Raw genomic sequence first — 21007 nt, 5'->3', positions numbered from 1 at the left:
GTTCAAGTTCAGACAAATGGACCGGAGGAGGATAAAGAACACGGGACGTCACAAGACGAATACTTGCCACGTTGTTTCACTGAAAGTCTTTTTTTTTTCCGCTGTCAAACATTCCTTTGACAGTTGGGACGAGGTTTGATGGGCTGGAGTTCTGCAGCGAGTGTCTTCAGGAGTCTAGTTCTAGCATGGCCTTCAAACATCTGGCAGTTTCAGCAGATGCCATTCCGGTGCTCCTCAACTTCCCTTCATCATTGTAAAGTTTAGCGTTGTTTGGCCAAAAACCAATGAGTATACTTGTATTCTAACCAACTGCAAAAACCATCAAATTCTTTGTGATTGATATTTTTGCCCTGTATTACAAAATGCACATAAATACTGAGCAAAATGGGGAGTTACATCATCATTGTAAAGTTTAGCGTTCATAAGGCTACACATTCACAGACGCAGGTGACACGTGCTCCAGATGACAGATGACTCAAGAGGAGGTCGTAGAAGGTATCTGTGTTGTGACCCCCGTCAAGCTAACTGCTTACATCGACGCCGAGGTACTTGTACTTCTGGTTCCTCCTTGGTCTTGCTGACGCTGGAGGTTCCAGTGACTCAAGCCTTCTTCAGTGCACTGAAGAAGTCAACAGACAGTGACTCTGGTGGTGCTTCCTGCGCTCTCCAGAAGAAACTGGGCCCTGTGTGTGTGGAAGATGGTCCTCCACACCAAACTGCGAGGAGGTCCAGGAAAGCAGACAGCAGCTTCCCCACCCTCTCAAATGACTTCATGACATGTGACCTTATCGCCACCGGCCGGTGGTCACTGAAAGAGCGAGAACATCCCGTTCTGGAGCAAAGCAGGAAGTCTTCTAGAGGCCAGGTACCTTCAACAACCAGAGTCTGGAAAAGTCCAGACTCTGTACCCGGCTGGAGGTCCGGCTGGAGGTCCGGCTGGAGGTCCGGCTGAGGCCGTGGGTGAGGTTTGCGGTTGTGTCCGTCTCCAAAGGGATCTTCTCCGAGATCCTCATGATCTTTGGACGTGAAAGTTCTTTTCTTGTTGATCCTTGGCTTGTTGTTGGTGAAGCAATGGGACTTTTTGGTTGGGACCACAAAATTTCATGTAGTGTGTGATGAAGCAAGAGAAATCCTCAATTCTATTAAAAGTAAATTAAAAAAGTATCTGCCCTTCGGCAGCTGAGGTTTCCGAAACAGATTCTGCCGATCAAAACTGAATAAACGCCACATTTTATTATGATGATAGAAATTGCATTTCCCCCCCTTATACAAAATCAGAGGAGCTGCATTTCAAACAGAATAAATGTAGCCGACTTTTTACAGAATGCCAATTTTGGAAACGTTAAAAAGTCTCAATGGTTATGAGCTCCGGTATTTTTGACCGATTTTACTCGCACTCGTCACTGCTTTGTGTCTCGAGGTCAGACATGGAATGGACCGGAGCCCTCTGGTGGCCCGACCTGCCTGCGGCAGCCACGGTTGACCGGGAACAACAGATCCGTGGGAGAAATGTTTATTTAGAATAATATTCAGGTGAACGTAGGGTGACACAAACATGTTGAGGTGAACGATACTGGATACTGACTGTCTATGGATGTCGCTGTTCAAATGCACGAAAACCAAGTTCACACATTAAGTTCAAACTCCCTCGGCCGGGATTTTCTTTTTAAAGTGCTGACTTGCAAAACGCTTCGGCGACGAGCGGCTGGCGATTCGAATAAATGACAACGCCGACTTTATTGAAGCCTTTCCTTGCAGCTCTAAGTAGAAGAGGAGCAACGCTCCAAATGAAACCAGTAATACAAGATTCACATACCGGATAAACACATATATCGCGCATTCACTTCCGATACCAGATGGTCATCTTCTTCTCACGTTTGATTTTCTTCTGCAGCTGTAAAGTCCCGTAGAGGAGAGCCTCTGCGGTCGGGGGACACCCTGAGGACGTTGGAGAAATAAGAGATAAATCAATAAACTGGGGTTATTAAACAGGGACGCGTGACGGGAGCAGCGATGGGTGATTTCTCTTTATTCCTTCACTCTCATTATCTGATCCAGATAGAGCCACGACCTCCCAAGCCGAAAAAAAGCGGTCGGGAGATTTGATACGGAACACCGAGTCCTCTGGATTTAAACATTTCTCCAAGAAATGCGGTTGTCAGTTGCTTTTCTAAAAGAAGACACTCCCGGGTTATTAAGGCCAGAATTTAAAGATGAGAGTGAATAGCGGCATGATTGTATTCATACGAGGCCATGTGATGGAGCGGCGACCGGTTCTGGGCGAACACCACCATTTACTGGATCTTTGCAAAATGAAATGGGATGAATATCTCGACGACGCCTATAAATTCATATATTTCAGTTTTTCCCGAATAGTCAGTCAGCATACCTGGAACGTAAATATCCACAGGTACGATTCGGTCGCAGCCTCGGACGACGGAGTAGGAGTAGTGGTAGTAACCTCCTCCGTTAGCGCAGCTGCAACGGAAAAATAACGGCTGGTTAGAAAAAAAAAAACTAGAAAAAAGGTTAGAAAATGAGATAGAGGTTAAAGAAAAAAAAAAACCCTTGATGTGCATTAAAGTGCTGAAAAGCATAATGATCAGCAAATACTTTATGAAATGAGCAAAATGACTACTAAATTATGAAAACTGCTAGGTCATGGGTTGGGATATTTAATTAAAATTAATTTTTATTTTAGCTGGTTCATTTTTAAAATGTTGAATTTGAAGATCATGGCGATCTTGTAGCATGTAAATAAAAAGTGTTAAATATTTTTGTTGCTCTTAATAAGCGACTGCAGGATGACAGTATGCAGAGAGAGAACAGCATTTTTGGTTTTAAGTTCGGCATTTTTTTCATAAATACAAGAAGACCTCAAATAGACAGTTTTTTTTTTAAATAACCTTCAATCCAACTTCTTTTTTCTCATGTGTTCAAACTGTTTTGTTGCATGCAGAAATGTCATTCAGTTTTCTCTGCAGTTGTTCATTGATTCAAAAAAATGCAATATTTTGTTCATACATGGCGTAAAGGCAAAAAAAACAAAAAAAAACAAAACATTATTTGCCCTGTAAACTCATTTTATAAGTAAAATGAATAAGAAATTCACAAAATGACTTTGAACGTTCCAAAGAATAATTGTGAAAGCTGAAGGACTAATTCTTAGTTCACTTAGTTCACTGACACACACACACACACACACACACACACACACACACAAACAAATTTCACTGATGTCGTGCTCTTTGTACAACTATATGTGACAATAAAAGCATTTCTCCTCTCCTTCTTTTTTCTTCTATACATACATACGTACATACATACAGCTATAAATTTGTATTTAAGAGATTGGATAAAGTTTATATGGATCCCGAAACCTCGATGACGAACCAAAATCCAGAACCGCTTCGGACGTTAAACTCTATCTTTTCGTCGTCGAGCAGCTGCGCGGTTCTTCGAGCGGGAGACGAGCAGGGAGGAACATAAAGACGCCGTACAAATGTTACGGCCTGTGATTCGGCGAGACGGCAGGTGCTGAGGCTTTAAGGGATTACCGAGGGAAGAAGGGGGTCGCGACGGTTATGAAACGCTCCACTGTTCGCTCACCTTCCCATGGAAATGACGTATCTGGGCTCCGGCATCTGGTCGTACACCTGTTTGGAAGAAGCAGTCGCGGCTGTTACGTGTTTTCTAACAAGGAACACGGACCGACGCCGCTAATCCTGCTAGCTTTTACACGGCTCTCCCGTCCTCTGAGCGGGAGGCATTAAGCGGGCCATGTTTTATACTTCCTGACACGGCGCTTATGGTCTCATATTGTGCGACAATGATGTTTTTCAAGTGCCGTATTTTCTGGACTATAAGCCGCTACTTTTTTCCTAGGTTTTGAACCATGCGGCGTATACAAAGGTGCGGTTATTCTATGGATTTATCTTCCACCGCTAGGGGGCGGAAGTAGAATCCAAAATAAGATAAGACGTATAAATCAATGCAAAGAAGAATAGCAGAAAGAGCAGATAAAAAGCTGATAGAACACGCACGACATATTACTAACTGGTGCTTATTTTCAAATCCTCGCCCCTTCATCATGGAAACCACAAGATGAAGCTCGTATGATGCAAGTTTTAAGTTGAAGGCCATCGATCTTGCTATCCACGAAGGAAACGCAAGCTTAGCGTCCATGAATCTATGGTAAGACGTTGGAGGCGGCAGCGGGAAGAGCTCATGCGATGCCAAAAGTCGAAAACAGCTTTCAGAGGACATAAAAGCAGGTGGCCTGAGCTTGAAAATGTCCTGGAGGACATTTCTTTTCAACATAGATATCTGCGGCTCATATCAATTTTTTTTAACTTTTTTTTTTTTAAATAGAGCGGATGCGGCTTATATACAGGTGCGCTCTATAGTCCAGAAAATACGGTAATTATTTAAGTTCCCCTGCTTACCTTCCGTAGAGCGGGAGCCATTTTGTTGGTCAGGGTTCCCGCCACGATCATGACGTCCGCCTGCCGGGGACTGGCTCTGAAAACCACGCCGAAGCGGTCCATGTCGTAACGGGGCGCCGCCATGTGCATCATCTCCACGGCGCAGCACGCCAGGCCGAAGGTCATCGGCCACAGAGAGCTCTGAGGGAGAATGGCAACAGTTGGAGGTCAAAAAACAATTAATACCACTTGACGGCGACTCTGCCTCAAAACGTTTCTTAATTAAAATACTTTTTCTCAGGGGCTTGGCTGAAAAGGAACACACCAATACGTAGCGATCGTATACGAAACTCAATTCCGGAAGTCGAGCCCGACACAGTGCTGTTTACGTGACTAACAGAGTAACGTCAGCGCCTCTTTTGGGATAATTACATGCAGTGTCAGAGAAGGAGGGAAAAATTAGACAAGATTCCAAAAAACAGTATAATTCATACATCTATTAAAAACAATGTTGTTAAATCTTTAAGAGTGAAATGTATAGGAATGTCATAGAAAAAGATCTCCTTTGTGAAGAGAAGAAAAAAAAAAAATCACAATGATTTGATGTGCCTGGGTGTATATAATTTCTATACAAAAAGAAATCTAAAACAAAATACCAGGATTTGAGGTGATTTAACACACAGTGATTATTGATCAGTTCTGGTCTTCACACAAAGTAGCTAAAACCGGAAGAGAGACTAGTGTAAGTACCTTGTTAGAGATAAGGTGTAGTAGAGCTAAAAGTGAGCATAATATTAGCTAGTGTTTTTATAGCCATCTCAAATAAGAGCTCTTACCATACCTTTTCACTCTTCTACTTATAGCTTGTGTGTTTCAACCCTGACCTTGTTTCTTAATGTCTAATATCCATCTGAGTTGCAAAGTTTTCCGGAGTAGTCGATGCACAATATTCACTCCTCCGAGCTGAAACATGTATCGTGCGCTCACCCTGCGCGCCCAGTTGACCAGGTCGTCCAGCTTGGTGATGACATATTCCCCCTTGCTGCTGGCTACGGCCGCCGGCTTGGCCGCTGCCACCGCCGTGCTCTTCTCCCTGGCTGGAACCACGCTGCAGCAGAGGGTTGGAGACCAGCGTCACATTTGCCCGATGTTTATTATCCATTTTGAGAACTGGGCCGGAGTCTCACCTCGTGTTGGCGCTCTCGCTTTTAGCGCCGCTGTGTAGACTCTTGGGTTGAATCGCAAAAGCTGAAATGGGCCTGTCAGAAAAAGAAAAGAGATGACAGAATCATAAAAATCATGCCCAGAAAATGTCATTTGAGAGTAAATGTTAAGTTATTCTGTGATCTTGCCAAACCAAGTAGCCAAAGAAAGTTGGCCTGGTTTCACTTATTGACGTTTGTAATTATGAGCTGTAACAGCTGCAGACCACACAACACTGTGGACAAAAATGACAAAACCTATAACAAATCAATCGAGGAAATGACAACATGACAGAACCCGTAAAACACAACCAACGCATGAGGAAAAGCGTGATTTAGTCAAATGAGATAAGAGATCTGAATATGTTTTTTGCGAATCTCTTTTACAGTAATAACTTTGTTTGGCCTGGTCGTTATCGTAAGTGAATAAACCGTCCCGGTTGTTCGAGCCACAAGCATCTTGTGTTGACAGCGTGGGTGATGCAGCTTCAGGCTTTTCTTTGGGGAGCTTTTCCTTGGAAGCAACTGGCGAGTCCTGATGCTAAACCGTCCAGTGAGAGCTGAGCAGGGATGCAGCCCATGGATAAAGAGGAAGCCGGAGAATTGCTCTGGCGTTCATTGGTCCATGAGTGCACACAGGGTCCATCACTGCGACCGGTCACTCTCATCTGCACAGCTCATCTCTGGACAGCTCATCTACTGCGTGTTTTGGCCAGTGGGAGGAAATTGGAGGTATCGGGCGAAGTCAACGCAGAAAGGACCGAATTGGAATCGAACCAGGCGCCTTCTTGTTGTGAGACAGGAATATAAACCGGCCGCACTGTGCAGTATTAAAATAAACCTTGCCGAGGGTTATAGACTGATCTAAGTACAGGGTGAAAGATCGCAATTAAATTCTAGGTGATCACATTTTTGGAACATTACATTTTAAGTTTACAATCAGAGTCCTCAACAGGGTCTTTGACAGAGGGAAATCTGAGTAAACAAAAATGTAGAATTTGAAGGCAAAGGCCTGGCTGGCCTCACATACAGGTACTTAATGATAAATACAAGTGCATGCTTTTAGCGATAAAACAAAAGTGAAGGGGCAAATTCAAATTTTTAACATGCAGAAAATATTACACAATGGATTTCGTTTAAAGCACAGTGAAGTCATTTTGCTCAATCTTAAAAATAGCCGAGTGAAAACATAATTTCAAGGCCAACAGCGTGCTGTGACAGCAGGACGGACACACTGACTCATGCTTCGACACCGGGAGGAGGATTAAACGCTTCTTACCTTGTTGAAAAGCTGCCAAACATGGCCAGGCGAGGCACTGCAAAACAGGACAAGAGACGATATGAAGAAGGGTTTAGGTAGGAAACTTTTTTCAAAAGGTTTTTATTTACATACACACACGCACACACACACACGCACACAGTAATAGGATTTAAAATCTGGCCAATTATAGTTGGTTAATTGTTACATGATCCAATTTGATTTGATGATTTCACATAATTTGACTACTTGCTTTTAGACTTTTATGCAACATGTTAGGAAAAGTGAGATTTGAATCACACAGCTTTCTGCTTTGTCAGCACACCAGTTAGAATCAATGTTTGGCCAAAAACCAATGAGTATACTTTTATTCTAACCAACTGCAAAAACCATCAAATTCTTTGTGATTGATATTTTTGCCCTGTATTACAAAATGCACATAAATACTGAGCAAAATGGGGAGTTACATCAGTTACACTTAAAAGAAACCATATATCAGTTAAAAGAGCTTTTCAAGCCGTTTTAGTGTTGAAATGTTTACACACTCATGTCTGCACTCCCGTCACAATACAACTCATTTAATGTCAAGAAGCGGCACACACAATTCTGCAGTAAGGAAAGAATAAGCTTACGTTAAAAGAATTAAAAGGATTTGTGCGGCTTCGCTAATCCTTTGATACCAGGTATGAATCACTAAGCTCTTTTTATAAGTTGCACCCTCCATAATCCTTTAGTTTGTTGAGATCAGACCAATGAAACTCAGAGAAAGGGAATAAAAACTCTAATACATAGACTATGAAGGTCAACCAGACAGGATAGTAACAGAAAGTAAGACATTTAATTGCAAATAATAAACATATACATGTATTCATAAAGCCCTGCTCGCTATCAGGGGGTACAATCCTGCGCGTTGGAAGATTAAACACTAATTTATAAAACAAATTTAGATCAATAATATATTCACAGTCGATCGTACAAATCTAACGGTAGACAATTATCTATAGACAGGGTTCCATGCAAAGAATGGGCGGATTTTATTTCGTTGATGCCATTATTTATGTGCCCTCAAAATCACAAACGCCTCATCAAGGGTTTGTGTAAGAGCTAGGTTAGCTAACACTTTTAGCTGCCATGCTAACACAGTGGAGGCAAGGTCAGCGTGCGTCTGCACTGAAAATCAACAACCAAGAATACGAACGCCGTTCAATCATCAGATTTTACAGCTCTGCGTCTTGCGGTTTCAGTTTAATACACGTATCAGTGTCAAAACGTCAGCAACGAGTTACGAAAACGTATCATTTTTTGTATCAAAACATCACTTACCGACCAACGCCGCCATCTTTGGAGATCTGATGATGACGTCAAACTACTTCCAGTTTAAACCGGATGTCGGTCGATAGGAGGCGCTGTTGCACCGAACACCACGTGACCAACTCAACATTCAAAACAAATGCCCTCCTATTACCTTCATAACACAAAAATCACTTTAGTTTGACGGATTTATCGAGTCTAATTTATGGGGATACATTTATTTTTTAAATCTTGTTCTTTTATTTGCCTTTTTTAAGATGCCTTTTTTTTGTATAGACAGAATTCCTCGAAAAAGATGAACTGTCATGTGCTATTTGAATTGTGAATTAACATCGTCCCTCATTCACACGCTGTATCCCTTGACTTATATTTTAGTCAAACGAAAAAGCACATGAATGAAACGAAAGAAGACATTTTTACTTAAAGAACTTTGCTGGGCGAAAATATCGGAAAATAATTCATTACTCAGATATATGGTTACAACTGCACATTTGCCAAAAATAAATTGTTATGATATTAGTCGGCACTTGACTTCATTTTTATAGCTCTGGAAAATCTGCTTGAAACATCTGCGTTTCGATTTTTGTGCAATGGCCTCAATACTTGGTAAACAACTTGAGTCATCGGCGCGTTTTACCGGCCCCTTGTGGCAAACACCATCTTCTCCCTGTATATTTTTCCATAGAAAACACTCCAAACAAAAGTTTAAAAAATTATCATTCGTGATTAATGTTCCTGTTCTTTATCTCAATAAATATTTCCAAATAAACTGCATGATGCACATGATAAACAGAAAAATACTTTACTGACACTTGTAAAATCCCTGAATATTTCATGACATCTCAAAATTTCTATTTTAACTTGCATATTGTGATGACCAACTTACTTAAATGTATTTGGCTACTATATAAGAGAAGCGAAACACATTAGCAGAGTAATAAAAATGCTAATAATATACTGTCTCTCGTCCAACACGTGACAAGGCCTTGTCTGGTTATACCGGCCGAACAGCGCGAACTGGATGCGGTGAATCATGGTTTTTTGCTTTTTCAAACTTCACCTCTTCCAGAAAACACGTCCGGTATGATAATTTCATCCTCTATATGCAGAACCTGAACACGCACACAAAGTAGAAACTGTTGAGTCCCGTCGAGAAACTACAACGACGCTGATTCATCCATCAATTTCCAGCAGAGTCACTGGATCTCCAGCGAGGGGCTCCACTCGGAGGCAGAATTCAACCCTTTTATGGCAGAGAACTTTGCCCTCTGACGCCGAGGCGCCGGCGTTCATCCCGTGACGCTTTGCTCCCCCTGCTTCTGGAGATCCCATCCGTGAAGACCACGGTTAAAGTCGGGGACGAAGCGGCCCCGTAACCCTCGGATTGAGTGTTTGACAAATACGGCCGCGGCTCACACAGTAGTGGTACAAAGACCAGACGCCTCGTAAAAATGATCCCGATGCGACCGCAGGAACCCTCTGCAGAACACCACCGGCGGACGGGGCGCTCATCTTCTCCGCCAGCATGAAGGGAAAAAAAAAGTGTCTGGAAAACTGATGTCAGAGGAGGGTGAAGAGAAGGTCCACCGTTGTGGACGACAGTGGACCACGTCCTCCGCTCTCCTTTTTTAAAAAATAAGACCGGGACTTCCTCCTTTCTTGACATAACGTTATTAATCTGGTTTTCCCAGTCAACGCACCAGGGCAGCTCAAGCTTTTGTGGAAGTGATTTTTGTTTTCTCGACGCGATCAAGTGCACGTTTCCCTCAGTTTGATTTTTGCCTGTAACGTGAGGATTTGTGACTCTATGAAGGCCTTGAATCTAAAAACAGTTTAAGATCTTTCATACATTCATTCTTCTTGGACATGGAAAGTCCACTGCCGCTTAAACCGCACTCATCCTTGCACCTGCACTTTGTGAGTCGTTCAAGTTTATCGCCAGATATTTGCGTCCAGAATGTTCTCGGAGATCCATCCCAAACCCGGCCACCACCGACTCCAACGGTTGCCATCAAGGAGGCAGTTTAAGACAATCAAGGTGAAAACAAAAAGATTTAAAAAACAGTTTTTAACCCCGGAGCGCTCATCGCACTAAATTCAGCACAACCCTGAAAACTTCCCATACAGCGCCTTTTTTTTCCACTTTTAAATTTTTCTTTCTACATATTGATCTATTTATTCTTCTAGATGTTATCTATATTTTTTACATTTTTTTTTATATTTTGGTCTTTATTTTTCATATTTTTTTCCTTGCCTGCTTTTTAAGGTTGTTTTGGATTCCACTCAACCTGAGAGCTGCTATCTCTTAATTTCTTTGCGCTCTGTGTAACAACAATAAAAGTCTTGAACCCTTTCACTTAATTTTGATCTTTCGCTTATTTTTTTCAGATTGATTTTTAATTTAAATTTCATTCTTATCTTACACTTATTTCTATATATTTATAGATGTTGGATTTGTCAGCCCCTGCGCCCCCCAGTTACCCCTCTCCCCTTCACGTTTTATATAGAGACAAAAGATAATTCCCTTGAAATGCAGACTTACAACATACAACTATTCGCTCATTTCCACGTCATATAGAAACAAGCCACCGTTAACGTTACATAGACAAACAGCCAGTCGCTCTAATTCACGTTATATTGAGACAAACAATTCACACATCATACAGACGTAGCTCCAGAAGCTTCACACACACAGGTGGAGTTCGCCCTGGACTGCTCAACCAGACAGACAATCATTCACTCTCTCATTCAGGGCTATTTTGCTATTTTTCAAATGACGTTCAAAAAAACGCTTAACCGATGATGACGGAAAAGCAACATATTTGTGTCACATGGACGGAGAGCATGTTTTGTCGTTGTTTGTGGATTCGGGTGAATTCTTGTTGAAATCTTCTTGTGGTGGCAAAGGAGCAACTTTACGTGGCTGAAGCAAAGTTGCTCCTTTTTCCCCAACGAACGACATCACTGTTAGCATAACAACTCCCTTTTTATTTAGTAGATTATACTTTTACACTTCAGAGTTAATTTTCTTATTATTTTATTTTACTTTATTTATTTTAACTTGTATTTTTAGCAAGCTTGTCACTGTCTTGCTGCTGCTGCTAAACAATTTCCCAAGCATGGGATTATTCAAGTACATCTCATGTCATCTTAAACCTGGTTTATAATGATCAGCTCTGCAAGCCACCATCACCACGCCCACACACACACACACACACACACACACACACACGCACGCGCACACACAGGTCATTAGAACTGAAGAAGCCCTTCTTCAAGTGAAGAAATTCAAATCCGGCTGCCACGACAAGAAGATTTCGGCAAGTTTTGTCAATCACGTTCTGATTGACCCCGCGCGGGCCGGACGTGGACGCCTAAAGGGATTAAAAATACCCAGGTCTGATATAAACAAACAAGAATTCACGCTCTAATTTACGTTTTATAGAGATAAAACATTCACTTTGTTCTTCGTGTCATATATAGACATCCCTCTCTCGTTCACGTTTGACCCACTTTGAGATCTTAAATGTTAATTTGGCAGAGGTTAAAGGAGGGTTTAATTCCTGCCCGTGGCCGTGGAGTGTATTCGGAGTTAAAGTTAAAGTTAGCGCCCGTTTACTTTTATTACGGGCCAACAGATCGGCTCCGGCTTCAGACGGCGGGACAGATCATCAATCTCCGGCCTCCGGTTTTGTTGTGGCTTGAACTCGGTGCCACAAACCAAGAGGGCAGGACGGGGAGCGGCGAGGACGCCAGCAGGGTGGAGATGGGAGAGCGGCGTGTTACGGTGTAATAACAGTGCAAACACACACACACACACACACACACACACTGCAGTTTCTCCAGGAATAGCAGCCCCGTGCAAAAAAGCACCAGCGGAAAAGACGGTTGTTTTTTTTGTTTTTTTTTTTAACAGACGGATTTATTCTGCCTTCATCACGTACAAACAGTTACAGCCATAATTCGTTCTCAGACATCACGGTTGCTTTGGCGCGTGTTTTGCTGAAGGTGGAAACCCCGATGCGGCCGTTTATGTACCAGAGCTTTGGGGTACGTAGGAGTTCCCAAACGTTAAATGCAGGCAAGGCTTTCTTTTTTTTTTTTGGAGGGGGGGGGAGGGGGATGGGTAGTTCAAAAGCCCCCCCCCGCCCTCCGCCGCCACCAGAAGGGGAGAGATAATAAGCACGAATCCACATTTGTGAGAAGTTCTGCACAGGAGGAGCGAAAAATACAAGTGAAGCCGTCGCAGACTTGGGAGGTTAAAGCGGCGGTGCGTGGAGCTGAGCCGGCCTGCAGACCACAGGAATGACTTATTTTTGGAGAGGCCTCCTCCTCCTCCTCCTCCTCCTCCTCCTCCTCCAGGAGAAGAAAAGAGCGTCTCCTCACTGAGCGTCCAGGACGTCTGGCTTGCCGCTCGGGCTCTGTGATGTCTCCCCCGACCAGGAAGACGGCGTGACCTGATTATAGAGGACGTCCTGGGAGCCAAAAAGCGGCTCCTTGAGATTGCGGGTGTACATGAGGAACAAGTTGAGAGCCACCATGGCCACGAGCGGGAAGACGGTCAGGCCGGAGCCGAAGCCTCGCCAGGAGCTGCACAGGTTCAGGCTGATCCAGTAAATAAGCCTGGAGAAGAAGGGGGTTAAAATTAAAAAAAATTAAGATAAAAATCTAGGTTAAGACAACTTCAAGTAATCTGATTCCTTGAAACGTCTGGAAGCCGTTTTTAATTCTTTTCCTGAACTGGCTGATTTGTTTAGTATCTGAACGTGACAAAAAAAAAAAAAAAGTTTTTGTTTCCAGTAGCGCTGCTTCAAAAAAACACACACACACACACACACACACACACACAAAAAAAACCTCTACGGGACATTTTATTCCGTTTAAAAGCGGCGGCATAAAAACGGGGACTGATTTATCGACGGAGTGATTGATCCAGAGCAGATGTGGGAGGCGAGCCGGCCAAAATCTCCGTCGCTACCTAAAAGAGGAAGAAGAAGGAAAGATTGCGATCCCTCCCTCGCCCTTTTCTCCGTGCACACGTATCAGAATCCACCTGCGGCTGGTCGGGTAACTAAAAGGCGATTAAACTGTGAGGACGCAAATGTAACAAATGCTCTGTTTCGCGTCTGTCCCTGCAGGACGGTTCGAAATAAAGATTGACTGACGTTCAGGTCCACTTAGTTTCCCGACCACAAACCGTGCTCTAATCCGCCCTGCCGGGAGAAGAAGCTCTTTCTTGGCGGCGGCGGTTTCGGGTCATTTGAACCTTTGACCGAAATATCAAAAAAGAACAAAATGGGGAAAAGGAAGAGGCGAATTCGATCCGAGCTAATCTCCCGTCGTCGACCACGGAGGCGACGAGGCCTTCAGATAAGATGTTTGGGGTCAACGCGGCGAATCGATCCATCTATTTCCTCCCACGCCGACATGTCGTCTTTCTCCACATCCATCCATCTTCTCTCCGGGCTTCTTCCGACCTCGGCATCCTTCTAACAGGATCTCCACCGTCCCTCCGAACCATCTCGATCTGACTTCACCCGCCAAAGACGAATCTCAACATCTTCATCTCCACGCGTTCCTTCCCCCCGTGCTGTACTTCGGCGATGTTCTTAAAGGGGTTATCGAACGTCTCACCTCCCGAGGACGAACACGGCGACGGCGATGGGCACCAGCTTGAGCTCGTCCTGCGGCAGCAAGGCGGCCATGACGAGCAGGTTGAGGACGTAGAGGAGCAGCTGCTCCGCCGACGCCGTGACGAACAGCTGCTGCGCCGCCAGCCTTCCGGGGGGGGACGGTTCCTGCAGACGCCGGGAGCCGGAGCAGAGCTGGCACGCCGCGCCCAGGAGCATCGCTGCCAAAGAGAGAGGGGGTGGACAACAGTGTCAGTCGCCGTCTTCGGCCTCCCGTTAACAAAAACCCCATTCGACGTCGAACTCTCTCGGGCGGGAGGGGAAAACCAGGGGGAAAAAAAAAAAAAAAAAAAAAAAAAATTTGAGAATTTACCCTGAGTATTCGTGTCCGAGATCTACTCGATGTATTGTTAAATTACTATTTGATTAATTGGATTCTTTTAATAAAATGAAATGATTAAATTTAATTAAAAAAAAACATGAATTCATTTCTGCATTTCTGTATTTTTTTTCATTCCTGCATTTCATGCACATGTCCGTCTGAAAACTGTTGTTAGTAATTTATTCCCATAAGATATGAGGTTTGTTTTTTTTTTTTTTTTATATGGGAACCTGCAGCTTTTTTCCACTTCTGCCCCACATTTGAACACGTCAATAAAGTCGAATCTAAGACAATCTGGGACACTTTTCTGACTGCATTTGAATTTTATTTTTGTGACTTTTTTTCCCTCACAAACAGTCGTCCTGGACGCCCAGATATTAAAACATCCTGCAGAGACGAGAGTTTCCACTGAAAGGTGCTCGCTGAGGAGGAGCATCGGCCCCGGGGATCCATGAGACGGGGTGGGTTTTGATCAGAGAATGACGTATTTTGAAATTTCAGCGGCGATAAATTACATTTTTTGGAGGCTGGCAGCACCGTAGCCCTTTAGTGGACCCTTTCTTTCTAGAAAAAAAATGTTCCGGTACCTTCTCAGGTCAGCCGATCGCTCTAGAACGGGTGCAACTAGATTTTTTAGAGGTTTCTCTGTGATTTTTACCGGATGTTTGTTATGCTGCGGGATGTTTGTTTTATACAGATGACTTCAAACTAATATTACTGAAATGCTGAAATGAATAAAAACCTATCTGGTGTCTTCTCTGTCACAGGAGGAAAGCAGTGAGAAAGAATTTCTCACATAAAAAGTGAAGCAGATCTGGTTTAATGACAGGAAGCGGCAACTTAATACTTTTGATTGATTAATATTAACATCAAATTTAGTGTTTATTTCATGTGCCACCTGTATTCAAAATGTCTTCCCGGCATCCTCTGCTTCTGCAGGCCCGGGTGTTTGTGCGCGTCGTGCACAGGCGACGTGCAAACCCGTGCTTTGCTTTCAACCCGGCATCCACGACACCGTTAGCTTTGTGAACCGTATCATCGTTGCGCCCGGCGTGTGAACTTTAAAAGCAAAATCCTTAAAAATGCGAGTCCTCGCTCGCCACAATCTTCCCGTCTTCCTTTCTCGTAATATTTCGATGTATATTAAGCCTTTTTACTTGAGTTTGTGCGGGAATCCGATCAAGATTTGCCCCCCGAGGTGCAGCAGGGGAGGGTAGTTGCACCGAGGCCGGGAGCGGATGAAATTAAAAGACGGGAGACGCTGAGACATTCCAAGACGAGGCGGCCAGACAAACCAAATCCTCTCCTAATCCTTATCTTTTTGTCCCCCCCCTCCTTTTTTTTTTTTTTTTTTTCCAAGCGTTTGTCTCGTACCCAGCAGGACGGGGACGGCCGCAACCGCGCAGCAGCAGAGCGCGAACACGAGGCGGCTGGCGGCGTCCGGGCAGTGGGGCGGCGTGATCCACGCGTGGAAATACAGCCCGTAGAAGATCCCGGCCGCGCACAGGAGGGACGCCAGAACCGACAGCAGGGCGGGAACCCGGCCGCTCCGACAGCATCCGCATCGTCCTCCGCCGGGCGTCTCCTCGCAAGTCTCTCCCCGGCCTCCGGAGCTCCACCCGGCCAGCTCCACGCTCTCCTCGGCGCCCGGGAGCAGCGCCCGGCCCTCGTCCACAGTACAATCCACGCGGGTGGATTCGGGGCTCCACCTCGGCGCGTCTGTGCCGTTGGGAATGTCTCCCGGAGAGGCCGGACTTGGAGCGCTCCGCCGGTTTTCCGCAGCGGCGTCCAAAGCCTGCGATGACGGGATGACGGGACTGGAAAGAGTCGGATCCAGCGGATCCAGCTCCCCCTCTGTCCCCTCCTCCTCCTCCTCCTCCTGCTTCCCCCCCGGACGCTCCGCCGGGAGGCCGCCGCCGCCGCCGCCGCCGGGACGCTGGTGGCGGCAAGAAGAGCCTGTGAGAAGCAGAGCGACATTTCAGTGCAGAATCCAAAAACCATCACCGCCGCCTGTTTGCTCAGCGACATCGCGGAAAAGACGGGAAGCAGAGCTGCAGGCGGCAGGGATGAAGATGTTGAAGCCAGAGGAGGACAGAGATGCTGAAGAAAAGTGCAAGACATCTGTTGAAAGCAGCCTTTTCCTTTTGACGCCAACTGTCGCTCTTATTTTGATTCTTTTTTGTTTTAAATATACTGCTCGAAAAAATAAAGGGAACACTTGAACAACACAATGTAACTCCAAGTCAATCACACTTGTGTGAAATCATAGTGTCCACTCAGGAAGCAACACAGATTCATTTTGACTTGTTTTAAGGACATGACATCAAAGTTGGATCAGCCTGGAGTTTGTTTTTACACTTTAATTTTGAGTGTGATTCCTAATCAGACCTCTATGGGTTGATACAATTGATTTCCATTGATCATTTTTGTGTGATTTTGTTGTCAGCACATTCAACTGTGTAAAGAGCAAAGTATTTCATAAGAATATTTCATTCATTTAGATCTAGGATGTGTTTTTTAAGTGTTCCCTTTATTTTTTTGAGCAGTGTGTATATCTGTACAGTGTGAGTGTCGAGTAAGACGCTTTAAATAAAATGTATTATTATGTGCAGGGATTGGGAATATATTGGGGTTGGAACTGCCAGGCAGGAGGACAAGAGGAAGATTCATTCATGGAAGTTGGGTGGTTCTGAAGGAAGAGGATGCAGTGAAGAGGGTTGGATGGAGTTGGACTCCCTGGAGGGAGAAACTCCAAGGAAAAGAAGAAGAAAAAATCCATTCCAGATCTCCGGGCTTTTCCCGGTCGGTTCTTCATCCCGGCGGTAAAGAGCTCCGACCGAAACTACGGTTGAAACCCCCCCTTGAACGTGCGGCTTATTTTCCTGCTGAATGTATGTTTGTCTCTCTGGCTGCAAAAACAAATTGCCCCTCAGGTTTATAAAGTAAAGTCAAAAACTTTCTGCGGCACCTCGGTGCTCTCCGTTGCCCCGCCGTCTAGTCCTGATAAAACAAACCGCTTTCCTCCAGACTGCAGCCATGAAACCACAACTCTCCGTTTGTGTGTGTGTGTGTGTGTGTCAGCCTCTTTGAGGTCACTTCACGGAAAACAAAAATGATCTGAAATCAAAAAAAAAAAAAAAAAGAAAGAAAAGAAAAAAAAAAAAAAATCTGCGTATTTCAACTGTCACTCAGTGACCTAAATTTAGTTTTCGGGCTCCGAGTCTGAAACGCAAACCGAGCTCCTGACGGACGCTGGAGGAAACGAGTCGGGTTTAGTCGACGTATCGGGAGATGCGCCACAACCCGCACCTTGCGAAAGCGAAAACATTCATGTGTTCATTCTGCAGCGCTAATCCTGCAATCGGGGGCTGCAATCACTCATCATGTAGAGACATGCAAGCATTCACCCTCTCATTTATATGTCATATGGAGACATGCAGCCATTCACCCTTTCATTAAGTTGTGTAAATATACAACCATTCACCCTTTCATTACCTGTAACCATTCACTCTGTCCATTCACCCGTCATATCAACACAAATGTTCATTCACACGTCCATGTTTGGCCTGTGGGAGGAACCCGGGAACCAAGCAGACGTGGAAATCCAACCGGGGTCAGAAGCGCTAACCGACGCGCCGCCCGAAATCAAAACGGTTGAGTAAAATTCCATTGAAAGGAACGATACTTTGAGAGTCGATGCGGGAAAAAGTCGTTTTCTCTGTCAGCCGCGCAGGAAGGGGAGGAGCCTGTTTCCCTGGTGATGTCAATTCTACTTGACCAATCAGAAGCAGCGATGTTCTTTTACCCGGGGGGCATGCCTCACCATTGCGCGTTCTTTTGCGGCTCTAAAAAGCTATCACGGCATATATAAACATCAGCAATTAGCATTTAGCTGTTAGCGCTACTGTTAGTATTCGTACAACCCCGCTTTCGGGTTCTTTCGATCTCGATCTTCACCCGGTCGAGGCGGAGGGCCGCCCGACCCTTGACCTCCAGAACGCGACCGAGGCGCTAATGCTCGCGGACGTTAGCGGCGAACACTCACTCCTGGGCTGGCGGGCCCCCGGCGGCGGCGGCGGCTCCAGGGAGCGCTGGGAGCCGGAGACGGATTGGGAGGACGAGTGCAGCTCCTCCACCGAGGACTCGGGGCTGTCGGACACCGGGGCCAGGCAGATCTGGGTGTCCAGGTCCAGGAAGGGGGAGAAGGAGAGCCTGGCCGGGTCGATGTCCTGGAGCTGGTTGATGATGTCGCTGATGGACTCCTTCATGCTGTCGAGCTCCTTCACGTTCTGCCCCTCGGTGGCCTGAAGCCCAGAGGTGCTCATAGTCACTCAGCCTGCGAAGGATCCGAAAACCAGAGCAGGTTTTTACGCCGTCTGACCTCCGCGGCTCACGATGATGATGATGATGATGATGATGAGTGTGCGGAATAACAACACGGGGGGAAAAGCAGTGCGGTCAGAAAACTACTCCAGAAATAATTTCCTTCCCGATTCCAGCGCGTTCTAGCGACTCACCGAGGAACGTTTAACTCTTAAAGGGTTCGGAAAGACACCGAAAATCGCAAATTCACGATGTATCTGCGCTTCTCCCCTCGGAGATCACGCCATCACGTCCGAAGTGCGTCCAAGGCCGGCTGGTGGAGACCAGATGGGAAGAAGAAAATGCCAACTTCCTATACTTTAACTGGCCAGTAAGAAAGCGTCTTTTCCAGCTGGAATGACGGCGCCGCCGCGCTTTTTTGTTTTATCTCCAACGATTTGAACTCCAGCTCCGGCGACTCGGCTCCTCTCCGGCGTAATTGGGCCGACTAAATTTAGGAGCCGAATTCAGGCTAAGTCCGCATGAAACCTCAAACTGCTGGCGAGAAAAAAGGAATTTTCACCCCCCCCTCTCTCTCACACACACACACACACACACACACACACACACACAGGGCTGTCTGCAGAGGGCCTTGGATTGTCAGCGGGCCGGAGATGTGACACACACACACACACACACACACACACACACACACACAGTGGCAGCGGCTCACAGGTGGACCTCCGGATCGGACGCTGAAAGAGCAGGTGGACCAAAGTTTCTCCTCGGTTGGGTTTTGAACCATCAAACACCAACTTGGGGAAACTGGATGATTTATAGGATCAAGAAAAACAGATGTTATATTTAGGTTATATATGTATATATATATACAGCTCAAAAAAATAAAGGGAACACTTGAACAATGTAACACAATGTAACTCCAAGTCAATCCCACTTGTGTGAAATCATAGTGTCCACTCAGGAAGCAACACAGATTCATTTTGACTTGTTTTAAGGACATTACATCAAAGTTGGATCAGCCTGGAGTTTGTTTTTACACTTTAATTTGGAGTGTGATTCCTAATCCAGACCTCCATGGGTTGATACAATTGATTTCCATTGATCATTTTGGTGTGATTTTGTTGTCAGCACATTCAACTGTGTAAAGAGCAAAGTATTTCATAAGAATATTTCATTCATTTAGATCTAGGATGTGTTTTTTAAGTGTTCCCTTTATTTTTTTGAGCAGTGTATATATGTGTGTGTTTGTGTGTCTGTGTGTGTGTGTGACAGGCATCTGCTGGTGGAAACCTTTGTTTGAATTGCGCGTAAAGATGTGTGTATTAAATGGTAAATAAGAGGGATTTTTCTGCGAATCGTGCAGGTCAAGTGGCCGTGCACGGCGCGTCCCGCAGCCTCCCGCAGCCTCCCGCAGCCCGGGCTCCCCTCCGGATACCCGCGGGGTTTGGCGGCGGATTTACGGAGCGCAGGATTTTTTTTTTTGCGCCAAATCGCAGACGCGTCGGCGTCTTTCATCCACATCTGCGGACTGAATTTAGGGCCGCTTTCCCCCCCCTCTTTTTTTTATTTTCTTTTTGGCGCAAACCCAGCCGTGGCGCAGTCGTCACGCCATTCTCTCTCTTTCTGTCTCTCTTTCCGAACACGCGTGGACGTTTTCCGCGTAAAAGAGCGCAAAATTCGGAGTTTGACTATGAACCGAAATGGCGTGGACGTGGAAAGACGCGCAGGGGATGGAGAAAAAAGAAGAAAGGGAAGGAGGGAGGAGGGGGGGGGCAACGTGATTTCACTCCCCACTGAAAAATACCCCACTCCCACTCGCCTTCCTCCTGCAGGGCGACCCTCACACACGTTTGCTTTTTTTTCCCCTCCTCTTCCACAAAGCAAATAAATAAAGTCTGGTTTCTGCGTGGCGGCGCGGGGGGGAGGAAGAAAAAGAGCAATGTGGTTGTAAAGAAACCCTACACACACTTTCCACCAACATCCACACTCGAAAATAAACAAGTCTGCGTGACATTGCGTGTAAAAAAAAAACCCCACGAAAGTCGAACGCACCGCCGCCAGGCAGCAGGTCTGGTCACTTCCACCTCCTCACAACCCACACCTTGCTTTTCTTTTCTTTTTAATTTTCTTTTTGTTTTGCAGTCCACCGGGTCCCCCCACCCACCCACCCCAGGGGGCCCCGGGCTCCCGGGGGACTTACCGGTCGCCTGGTTCGCTCCTCTCGAGGTTGAGCCTGCACTCCTCCGTCCGTCGGATCCTTTCTTCCCTCCCCCTCCTCTTCCTTTTTGTCCTTCAGGATCCCGAACTTCTGAATCAGATTTCAGGACGGACAAAATACTAGGCTTTTCCTCCGCCCACACAACTTTTTTTTTTCTTTTTTTCTTTCTTTCTTCTCCTCCTCGGGTACCATGTCAAACACCATATGGAGCAAATAAAAAGAGGGGGGAGGAGATGGAGGAGGATCTGTGCTTACTTTC

General features: G+C 45.5%; 2 protein-coding genes across 3 annotated transcripts; both read right to left on the bottom strand.

The window, feature by feature from the left end:
* Window positions 1–1218: 1218 nt before the first annotated feature.
* Window positions 1219–8283, bottom strand: ndufs7 (NADH:ubiquinone oxidoreductase core subunit S7). 2 transcript variants are annotated; one of them, XM_086161691.1, is made up of 9 exons: window positions 8208–8283; window positions 6906–6942; window positions 5612–5683; window positions 5412–5532; window positions 4446–4625; window positions 3610–3656; window positions 2390–2478; window positions 1817–1938; window positions 1219–1464 (listed from the first exon to the last, which is right to left on the bottom strand). In XM_086161691.1, the coding sequence occupies exons 1-8, from the start codon at window positions 8221–8223 to the stop codon at window positions 1841–1843; spliced, it is 660 nt and encodes a 219-aa protein (XP_086017817.1). In that variant the 5' UTR covers window positions 8224–8283; the 3' UTR covers window positions 1219–1464; window positions 1817–1840. The 2 variants fall into 2 exon arrangements, with proteins under 2 accessions (XP_086017817.1, XP_086017816.1); XM_086161690.1 differs by lacking the exon at window positions 1219–1464 and having other exon boundaries at window positions 1498–1938; window positions 8208–8280.
* Window positions 8284–12283: 4000 nt separating this feature from the next.
* Window positions 12284–20828, bottom strand: LOC147226108 (uncharacterized). Its single transcript, XM_086161880.1, has 5 exons — window positions 20731–20828; window positions 18253–18543; window positions 15582–16163; window positions 13830–14046; window positions 12284–12818 (listed from the first exon to the last, which is right to left on the bottom strand). The coding sequence occupies exons 2-5, from the start codon at window positions 18530–18532 to the stop codon at window positions 12578–12580; spliced, it is 1320 nt and encodes a 439-aa protein (XP_086018006.1). The 5' UTR covers window positions 18533–18543; window positions 20731–20828; the 3' UTR covers window positions 12284–12577.
* Between the last annotated feature and the right edge of the window lie 179 nt (window positions 20829–21007).

This window comes from Fistularia commersonii, chromosome 16 (genome assembly GCF_037954325.1).
Source record: "Fistularia commersonii isolate RoL2024-O1a breed Wild chromosome 16, RoL_Fcom_v1.0, whole genome shotgun sequence".
NCBI classification, from domain to species: domain Eukaryota; kingdom Metazoa; phylum Chordata; class Actinopteri; order Syngnathiformes; family Fistulariidae; genus Fistularia; species Fistularia commersonii.
Note: the sequence above shows the minus strand (reverse complement) of the source record. Positions and strands in the feature narration are given on the sequence as shown.

What these genes read in the sequence shown, in the direction of transcription:
- ndufs7 (XM_086161691.1), bottom strand. An exon ending in TTTGGCAGCTTTTCAACAAG is followed by an intron (nt 5,684 to 6,905) that starts GTAAGAAGCGTT and finishes TTTTTCTGACAG; the next exon opens with GCCCATTTCAGCTTTTGCGA. An exon ending in TGGCTCCCGCTCTACGGAAG is followed by an intron (nt 3,657 to 4,445) that starts GTAAGCAGGGGA and finishes TCTTCCAAACAG; the next exon opens with GTGTACGACCAGATGCCGGA.
- LOC147226108 (XM_086161880.1), bottom strand. Translation starts at nt 18,532, where the DNA reads ATGAGCACCTCTGGGCTTCAGGCCACCGAGGGGCAGAACGTGAAGGAG. An exon ending in GGGGGCCCGCCAGCCCAGGA is followed by an intron (nt 16,164 to 18,252) that starts GTGAGTGTTCGC and finishes TGCTTCTCACAG; the next exon opens with GCTCTTCTTGCCGCCACCAG. An exon ending in GCCGTGTTCGTCCTCGGGAG is followed by an intron (nt 12,819 to 13,829) that starts GTGAGACGTTCG and finishes CTTCTTCTCCAG; the next exon opens with GCTTATTTACTGGATCAGCC.